Below are 10,746 nucleotides of genomic sequence, written 5' to 3'. Positions count from 1 at the left end.
ATGTTAAATTACCAATTTTCAGGTACATTTTTCTCAAGAACTAATTGGACTACGTACATGAAATTTTTACACCGTATTATATACACTATATTGAGTAAACACATGCTGTTTTAACATTTCTTAACAAAGTTTACTATAGTTTTTGAATTTTTGAAAAATATGATTTTAAAAGTTTTAATTTTCACATTACTTAATTTTTTTATAAAGGGTTAATGTAATGTTAAGACCTTGATTTAGCATGTATTTGTTGAATATAGCCATCTTCAAAAGCACAAAAAATTTCAACTCTCTACCTCCAATAGTTTTTGAGAAAAATGTACCTAAGTATTAAAATATTAAAGTTACGGAGAATGAGCATTAAAGTCAAAACTCACCAATAAGCTCAAAACATCCCTCCACCATAGGCTGGATCATCTGCTTTCTCTTCTTCCTCTTCCAACTCAATTTTTCTTTTTCTTCTGTTAATTCTAGCTTCCTTTGTCATATTTTCAGCCGCTTTGTCCGCTTTTTTCATATACTATATGAATGTAAGCTTAGTTCATAAGCGCCCACCCACTCGCAAAGGGTAAAAAATCTGACGTGACATGGCTTACAAAAATATTTATAGTAAGCTAAATAATCATCCCACGACATTGAACCTTATATTTTCTTAAAGAAGACATTCCAAGGAACAATAAAAAAAATTAAAGTGAATTTGTAAAAATAAAAAAAAAATGGCCTTCCCGCTCCCCGACTCTTGTACTATATTGATTATTAAGTGTTTGAATTAAATATAACTCCTTTGGTAAACATTAGCTTTCAAGTTTTCCGTTCCGATAATATTGGTAAGGCTTTACTGGAAAATCATTACACTACAAAGTACATTTGACATGATGAGTTTATTTACATTTTACACCATTCCAACAATAACTACAAGATGTTTGTTATATTCTCAATGAAAATATATTAATACTTTGACTAACTATTGTTATAATGAATTGTTAACACTGATAAATCTAATTAATAAACTAGGCCTATGTACATTTATAACTTTACAGTAAATCTCTTGACTGCCTACGACATGTAAGCCCTATACAGAAATACAGTAGCAAAAAACCACATAATCAAAAACTTTCTTTGATATATGTACGTCTTTTACATTTATTTACATTTAACCTGTATAAATTCTTGAATTTTAACAGAAAAAAGGTTATTGCCTAAATATTAGCACTTCAAATCTCTAATTCAGACATAAATAAACAATGTATGATCATATTCCCAGACTATTTAAATGTAATAATAAATTCAGATGAAATGCTAACATTTCTTCAGAATAATATTAAACATTGTCCCTAAACTAGTGAATAATTATAATAATTTATAATAACAGAACTGTGCCAATTAAGAATATTATTTCAACTTTCAATATATTATTATGGAATAAATTTCGCATTTGGTTAAAATATTGTAAATCCAATATATTAGTTAAACTAACTCTTTAGACAAAATATTAGATATGTTCCACTGAAAGTCTATAAATTTTGGAAGTTGTACCAAATTGTAAAACAAAAGTCCGGTAAATTTTAAGTAGTTTGAAAAGTTATATTATTTATTGACAGTTTAGCAAAACATATTTTTTACAATTCATAATATTCTTATAATACATGTATGTTCGTTTAAACAGTCTTTGACTTTTACTCCAAATATGCGTCGTAAAATGTTTTAGTCCACGGCACTCCCATCCAATCCTGAATTGATACCTAGTTTTAGCAATGATTTGAGGTCAATCCCTCATTTGGCATTATTTTGCTCATCATTAGCCAAAGGCCTGTGAGGATTTAATCAAAAAGCATAAGGACTAAAATTATTTATATTACTCAAATTCAAAGTTCGACGCCTTAGATTGTGAAGCGACTAGCTCTCCTGTTAATAACAATATAATTTAATAAATAAAATTAGAGTGACAAGAAAAGGTAACATAACAATCTTTTTATAGATTTTAATTTGGACTGAAAGTATATATATATATATGAAAACTGGTAAATGTTGCTCATTTTAATTTAACAAATTCCAGGATCACAATCCTGCTCCCTTTTAACTAAGTTTCCACGTTAAACAGAAACTAATCTCATTTTTTCCTACATAAACAAACAGTATTGGCCAGCATCTCCAAATCATCTCTTAACAAACAAACGGCCTTGATCTGTGACCCATGCCACTCCAAAATTTATAAACGAATATAACTATTAAATTGTTACCACTGATTTATACCTAAACAACAAACTAGTGCTATGTACACTGTGTTAACTTTACATTTATCTCACAATAGCCTATACCATGTAAGCCATAGGCTGAATATAATATAAAACCATAAACAACAATCACCTTGCAATATAAACATTTTAACATTGGTTACATTAGAGGGGCTTGTATTACGAACATTCTTAACCTGATGACGAGTGTAGACGGGATATGCTGTGCATTAAGGCAGCTACACGCAAGTAACAGATTTACGGGGAGTCAAAACAAGTCAGGCTTTGTACAGCAACACTATAGGAATAACTGGAAACGTTATTAAAACAACCTCTGCTAGATAAAACAATACATCAGCAAAGTAGTTCTCAGTATTCACTCTGGTAAAATTGTAATGCCTCCTCACATTGCTATGTACATTTATTTCTGCTGTCTTTCAGTACACTCGTAAAAAGGTTAATTATGTTTTGTCTTCCAAAAAGGTGTTGCTCACTTTTTAATAATGTTAACCTTCACCTAAATTTATTTGTGCACAAATACTACTTAAAATAAATATAAATTAAATTTAATGGAATGTTCAAATAAATTAGATGGTGATAATCATACTTTTAACAAAACAATTATCTTTACTCAATGAATTTTGTGGTGTTTAAAGCATTTGTTTATTTTCACGCCAATGGACGAGTGTATTTCATTTTTTAAACACAATAAAGTTCGTAGAAACATATACCGTACTGTATTTTTCTTCTAATTTTCTGAGTGAACTCGAAAACCATAACATTATCATACACTGGTCAAAAAATATTTCCTAATGGTCATCTTATACTTACAAATCTTACTAAAACCCATGATTGTATTAGTTACAAAAGAGGTAACTCATTCAATACTATAAAATGAGGCATATGAAAAGTGGGCACTCAAATTGCCATCTGTAGGGTGAATCTCAAGTACCTCAGGTAGAAAAAATATTTGAACGGTACTAATCAAAGTTATGTAGCGCAGCCACAGATGTAACTGTAATAATCCCTTAGGCTTTAGTACACCTTATGTGTATGAATGATTCGTCTCCCGAGTAACTAATACAATCAAAGCTAAAACTCTTATTAGATTTTCTTTTTCCTGAGAGGTTTAAACCAATAAAACATAGGTTCAAAAATGTATTACAATAACTATGTATTTTTATACTTGAGGCTGTCATCTTGGTAAGTATTAGTATAATACCTTACTAAAGGATTTTTAGGACTAACTGCCAAATGTTTCAAAGTGTTTGGTTCCCATGTAGATTAAAAATGATATTTTGCTGTGGTCAACACGTTTAGAACCTAGACAACTCTTACAAAAACTTTGCAAACACAGTAATGGTCCACGAATTCTAGAGTAAATTATAACAAGTTCACTAACTCTCTATAATCTTAGACGTGAGCCTCTATTTTAGATTATTTATAAAATTTCTACTTAGAATGTGACATGAATTTATGGGTTTTTTTAACTTCAGCAGTGGAGACTGGTGTATTTGTATCAATGACATAAACTAAGAAGCAAGTTGGAATAAGGCATAAGTTGGAAAAATATGATGAAAACATGCTCGAGTGGACAAACATAATGTTTGATCAACTTTAGCACATCTTCTTAACCTAAAAATTACACAACACTTCTGTACTTGTCCTCATTCCTTTCTAATTAAAGTTAGTTTCCACAACTATGTTACATTTAGCCTGTGTTTCTTATATTTACAAGCTACTAGATATTTTATTCATAACATTTTAGGAAATTTAATTTTGGTGGTAGAAGTAATTATCCTATTTTATACTTATATTTGTTTTAATCAACAAGTATCTAATCATATCATGACAATTGTGCCTAATGTCATCAACTTATGTTGTGAGTCACTGAAAAACAGTCATTCCATAATACCTTTTATTTTTACTTAGTAAGCTGTACGATGTTTTATAAAATTTAATTAAACAAGACAAACATATAATCAAACCGTTGACAGCCTTATCAGCAAACCAAGTGAATTATGAATGTTGTTTGTTTCAATTAACAACATCTGAACACTTGTCATACGTTTTGGTACCAGCCTACATTGATTTATTTCACTTTAGGCCGCTTTAGATTTAACATTTATCAGGCTAATTGTACATGTTATAACACTCTAAGAATGTTTTTGATCATTAGACCTATACATGCATTTTAAGGAGATGCTACAGTATAAAAAGCTGCCACCACGTCAATCGAATCAATATTCATGATTATCAAATTCTCAATATTCATAACTATCTTAAAACTACTGAAACCAAAATGTCAAACCAAATTACGTAATAGGTATTTCAAATTACAATATAGTTTGACTGTTTTTATATCTTAAAAAGTAATAATTCAATGATGAATAAAAAATGATCGAAGACTATAAATATTTAGAAAATGTAACAAACAAAAGTGTAATATTTAGTTACTTTTTATTAATTTGAAGGATAAACTTGTCCGCCACCTTATGACACAAATAACAAATGCACATCGCTATTGTACTTGCGGCCATTATTCAAATACCATACACATAATTTTACTTTGTTTGAATTAATTTGGAACAGTAATGTCAAACTGAATTACGTTATAGACTTTTATGATTGTATTATAGTGAAGCTATATTTTTATATGTCAAAGAAATATAGGTATTTAAGATAATAGAAAATAATAATACTTAAGTTACTTTTTTATAATTCCATACAAAACAAACCTCTCTACAAAATGATAACCTATCTGAAACGGTATTTTTGCACATACTGCTGACATTAAAACAATGTTCATTTATTAGAAAGTCATAGTTGGTTTGGTTCCATAAAAATTAGTACACGATTATATATTCATTAAACCAAATTTATAGTGATAAGTCTTCTAATGTGCGTTTTTATGTACAGTAATCGATCTAATTTTATGTAATACAGTTATTCTGTCAAATAAAAACAGCTGGGAATTATTAATTATGAATATCTATTGGTTAAATGTTGTTATATTCGATAGTTTCAATATTTCTAATCGATAGTGATTCGATTGTACTGGTGGCCACTTATTATACTGCAGCCATCTAGATAACACCTATTAATTGACTTGATCCAAATAATAACTATTAATTATTAGCTCTAAACATGAGTAATGCATGAGTAATGTAAATACTCAGCTTGTTAGGAGAAAGAACAGGATCACATTGTGGCCCACTCGAGCTCAAAACACTGTGCTGCCAATACTAGTATATAGCCTAAACTGACAAATCACAGATGTGGCATTTTAAGAATTAAGTTTACAACATTTGAATTTTTCCAACATGCTAGTTTAAGATGCATGTAAGTAAGTTTAATTATGATATAAGTTCCTACAATAGACAAAGTATTGTACCAGAAAATTGTTCATATCTCTGATAAAAGGGGATGGCAATAAAAAAACAAAACTTAACTCTTTTAAACATACTTCTTTTTATTTTCCGTTACTATTTATTCTTAATTTGAACAACTTAAGAGTCCAGATGGGGTAAAATAATTACTTTATATTACTGTATGGATTGGCTCACACGCAAGTTCTCAAATAACTTATTACACAACAATTTGATTCATTGTCCATACTGCACCAGTTAGCCCTGATCAGTACGGTAGGCTACTTAATTGGGTAGGCTTAGTTGATCTATTACTTTTATTCCAAAAGCCAACTTCATAAAATATATTTGAAAATCACAACTTAGGCTAAATAATATTACTATATATATATTTAATGCACTTGTACGCTGAGAACCCAACTGTATCCGTCTTTACAGTTAGTAATACAATAGAACTTGTAAATCATTTAAAAAATGTCAATACTGTACAATTTGTTTTGGAAGAAATGGTAGGTATTGCATTAATTTTTGAATACAAGCACACCAGAGCACTGCGCATTACCGATTGTACACTAGTACTACTTACAACTTGGGTCTTTAAAATGTTTAAGATTTGTCTCCCATTTTGGCTTTTGAAACCATGTAGATACCAACGATGAGGCCAAACAAACCAATAGCACTTCCGAAGATCTCGATGATTAAAATCTTCACAAATAAAGCAGAATTTGCAGCATCGGCAAGTGCGGCTCCGGAACCAACAACTCCTACAGCCATTCCACAGAATAGATTTACCAGGCCGACGCTAACTCCAGCACCAAATAATATGTGTCCAGCCATCCAATTCATAGCCTTCAGTTCGGGATTCATTTCTGCATTGGCATAAGAAAATTCTTCAATGAGACCAGAGAGAACAATGGCAGTGATGAGCCCATAGATAGCTACAGCTTCACAGAAAATAACAGAAATTAAATTCTTGGTCTTGATTCTTGGAGCCTTTACACCTCCACCAATAATACTCACTCCAGTCGTGTGAATTCCAAGAGCAGCTCCAACAACAGACAATGATACTGCCAAACCAACTCCTAAGCTAGCCCACATAAATGGGGAAGTTGAAGTGAGGAACCACCCAATACTGAGTCTTTCACCTTTTCCAGTGAGTACGTAGAAAAGTATTATCCCAGTGACGAGTAGAGATAGCCCTCCGGTGAGAATGTATCCTAAAGTGTATCGTAAACTGTATGCCATGATTTTACACTGTATTTACAAAAATTTATATAACTAACTACACTCACTAAACCAGCAGACGGCAACAAAGTTGTACGTAAAGAGCAGGTGATCGATCTGTCATGTGATGTTGAGCAGGTTATCAGGGTGTCCACCCTCAATAGTTATCGTAACTACATAATAAAGTTGTATGTATAATATAACATTCTGTAAAAAAGATTGGTAACTACTCAATATTGATATTTAATTGTAACATTAAAGTATTAGGTTTTAGGTTGCATTATAATTATAAAAACTAAAGTGTAATTATATGTAAATATAAAATATAAGAATGTTATTTTTATACTTTGTCGGTGTCAGAGCAATAAAATATTATGATATAGACAAATTTAAGCACACATAATAATTAGATTCCTGATAGTGAGATAATAAAAATTGTATACTTATTAGTATACTAACCTCCATTTGTTTAAATCAATACATTTGTCTGTAATCACCAAAGATCTATCAATAATTAGTACGCCTGAAAATATTTCAGTAAATTTGTGTATGTTAAAAGTCCCATGATTTAAAACACCAATTTCACTAAATGAATGTGATAACATGAATTTTATTAGAAAATTGGAACGCCTGAAAACAAAAACCCTAGTTGTTTTTAGAACTTTTATTTCACTTAATCATTTACAAATTTTTGTTTATTGAAGATGCCAATTTAAATTGACCTTTAATTATGGCTATAAAATTTAACTTAAATTCAAACTGTTTGCTTATTTTATTTAGTGGGATTTTAGGAAAAGCCTTTTCACCTTTTGGGAATTTGTTCTATGCGTAAAATCATCTAACAATGTAGTTTAATTAACTGTAAATCGATACAAATTATTTTACTGTCTGTATATACTACTACCTAAACAAATATGTAATTCGCAAATGTTTAAGTTGCCGTATGGTGTTATTTTGCACAACTATTGGTCAAATAAAAACTAACGTAGAACTTAAGAATTTTTATGATAGTTGACGTAAAACTTGTAATATTAAAATATTACTTAAAAAATTTAAGAGCTTAGTGTCTGTTAGGGAAGATGTTTTAGTGATTAAGTTACTTGAAACAAATTTAGATTAAATTTAAATCGGATTTACTACGAGTGTGTTTGTACTTAAACATTGAAAATATATTGTCTCTTCTATTTTTCGAGTACCTAATTCTAATTAACTATGTATAAAATATTTTGTATTCTTAATTTTATGATTTTAACTTTGTAATCTCATTTCCGTCAAATTTTACATTACAAACTGGAAGGAACCACAATTTGGAACCAGAAGGAATAACATATCCCATACAGTTATATATATATACTTTGCGTCCGGCGGAGCAAGTTTTTTTGTGATTCAATATTAAATTGAGATTTATATATATATATATATATATATATATATATATATATATATATATATATATATATATATATATATATATATATATATATTGTGTAACTGACTGACTCACTCACTCACTGATATATAGATACAAATTCTAACATACTTCTGGAAGTGCTGGAAACTTGGAATTTGGTATGCGGGTTCCTTTTGCAAATATGACCCACAAGAAAAGTCTGAACAGGGAATTTTGACTTTACAATTCCTCAAAAAATTCGTGAAAGTTTGCGCATTTTTCTACCTTGCAGGTCTTTTTTGTAAGCCGGATAGCAGGCGAATTGTTGGAGCTACCTCGAATCTGACGGAAAGTTGTTAGTTTTTGCCCTATCTCCATCGGTTTGGCCACAACACGTGATTATGTGCAAATTATTAGTAATTTTCTTGTGAGAATGTAGGTTCCGAGCCCGATAGCGGCGAAAATATTTGCCGTAGTTCAAAAAATATTGCATACAGGATTTAAGAAATAAAGTGGTCTACAACACAGTCTCGTAACGTTTTGCCCTATCAACAATGGTTCACCGTAAACCGCGTTTAAATTAGATTTTTACGTGAAAATCTTGTTTCTGGGATCGATAACGACCGAACCGTCGATCGTAGCCTAAATATTAAATTTGTATTAACTAGATAAATTATGAGATCTAAAAATATATAGTTGCTTTTTTATGCATATCCTTCCGTAAGCCTGAAAGACCCTCTAATTGGTAAAATCTTTGCTTTGAATTGGTAATTTTTTTAGTTTTAAAAATTTTCGACTACAATTTGTGTAATTCGATCCATCTCAGTTATTAGGCTATGTCTGCCGCCATCTTGAAATCTTAAAAAAGTAAAGAATTAAAGTTTTTTATAACTACTTCATATTTCCAGATAAATGGTTATTTTTGTTCTATATTGGGAAATACCTGAGTTAAAACTTTGCACAAATGCTTCAATCTTCAAATGCTTTATTGGATGCGCTGATTAACCAACATATCCAAGGTATGTGCAAATACCGTCACTGTAAAACGTTTAGTCTGGATGTAGTATTACGGCAATTATCGTGCTAAAGAGCCTGTTTTACATTGCATAAGTTCATTCGTACATATAGTATACATATACGTTTTAGTATGATTGTAGTTTTGGGTTCTAGAGATCATGATTGGATAAAATTAAAACAATATCCTGAACATTGCCGTCATTCCTGTGATTTACATATGTACATTGAAATTAAATTTGTCTAGAATTATAAGTATAATTTGTAATTAAAAATTTACTAGGGTGGTGAAATTATATTTTTATTATGATAACAACCTAACTTTGTTATTCAGCCAGACATATTTCCTACATATAAAAGTGTTTAAGATTAGGTTAGTTTGGATTATAATAAACTTCAGTACTCGATATTGCCATAATTTACGGTACTGACAAGATACTTATTTTCTTTATTTTTCATATATACATTTTTGTTCATTCAATTATGTTTCATGACATCGTGTTTAAATAATAGTTCTGGTGAGCTGGGTAGGGGACTTGTCATCGATTTTAACAGTACAATATTGCCATCGACTTTAACATTAACTTTCCACTCTTTCTTTTCATGCTATGAATAAAGTCACATGTTGCAATCTCGTGTGTAGTTCAATCGAACGTTATAAATAACGGTGGTCCACATTTTAGGTTATCAAAAGGTTCAAAATATCAAATTATGCATTTTAAGTCTTACGTTTTATACACGATTATTTGTTCTACTATTCTCTCGTTGTCATCGTGGTTACCCATAAGACAATTGTAAATTTATTTGCTATCGCTTAGCCACATGCTACAGAGTGACATGCAATATTAACGAACTCGGTGTTACCTTTATAGAAATGAAGCTTCATGCAAAATTTCAAGTCTGCAGTTCTCATGAGTGCTGAGGATTTGGTGGCCTGAGGACACAACAACACAGCCCGGTCTACAGTACCTGCTGTCACTTTTGTTTCGATGACGCACATACTAGGCTTTAGTCTGCAAACTGTTAATTTTCATTTTTAAAGTTATAATTCTTGTACGGTTTTAATTCTTAATTGTATTTAATAAAACTAGAATCCAAACACAAAATGACTACGAAATTCCTAACATATCTTAGAAGTAAATTGATCATTAACTTTATATCTCTAAAATACGCCATTGATGTCGTAGTTATTTTGTGTTTGGACACTATTAATATGAAAACATTTAAGTGGAGATTTCAACTAAAATATTAACCTAACATAAAAATGATAAACAATAGCAGTTTTACAAAGTAAGGCCTACTAAATGAGTCATCGGTACAAAGACGGAGGAAGGCCGGGCTGCGCGTGTGACAGTGTATGCGCGTTCGGGTGCAAGGGTCCCGCTGTAATTTTCTGCGGTTCTTTAAATATCGGATAAACTATAAAGGACCGTTTGTTTGCGAGATCGTACGGAAAGAGAGATGGATAGACAGCCAGACATGGTATTTTTCGAGGCCCTCGAATGACAGGCTTCGCTAA

General features: G+C 30.7%; 1 protein-coding gene across 1 annotated transcript; it reads right to left on the bottom strand.

Annotated features, from left to right (window-relative positions):
• Nucleotides 1-859: 859 nt before the first annotated feature.
• Nucleotides 860-6,957, bottom strand: LOC124367512 (V-type proton ATPase 21 kDa proteolipid subunit-like). Its single transcript, XM_046824387.1, has one exon. The coding sequence runs from the start codon at nt 6,842-6,844 to the stop codon at nt 6,206-6,208; it is 639 nt and encodes a 212-aa protein (XP_046680343.1). The 5' UTR covers nt 6,845-6,957; the 3' UTR covers nt 860-6,205.
• Between the last annotated feature and the right edge of the window lie 3,789 nt (nt 6,958-10,746).

The sequence above is a fragment of the Homalodisca vitripennis genome, chromosome 8 (assembly GCF_021130785.1).
Source record: "Homalodisca vitripennis isolate AUS2020 chromosome 8, UT_GWSS_2.1, whole genome shotgun sequence".
NCBI classification, from domain to species: domain Eukaryota; kingdom Metazoa; phylum Arthropoda; class Insecta; order Hemiptera; family Cicadellidae; genus Homalodisca; species Homalodisca vitripennis.
Note: the sequence above shows the minus strand (reverse complement) of the source record. Positions and strands in the feature narration are given on the sequence as shown.

Bases quoted from the DNA above. Each gene is read 5' to 3' on its own strand.
- LOC124367512 (XM_046824387.1), bottom strand. From the start codon at position 6,844: ATGGCATACAGTTTACGATACACTTTAGGATACATTCTCACCGGAGGG.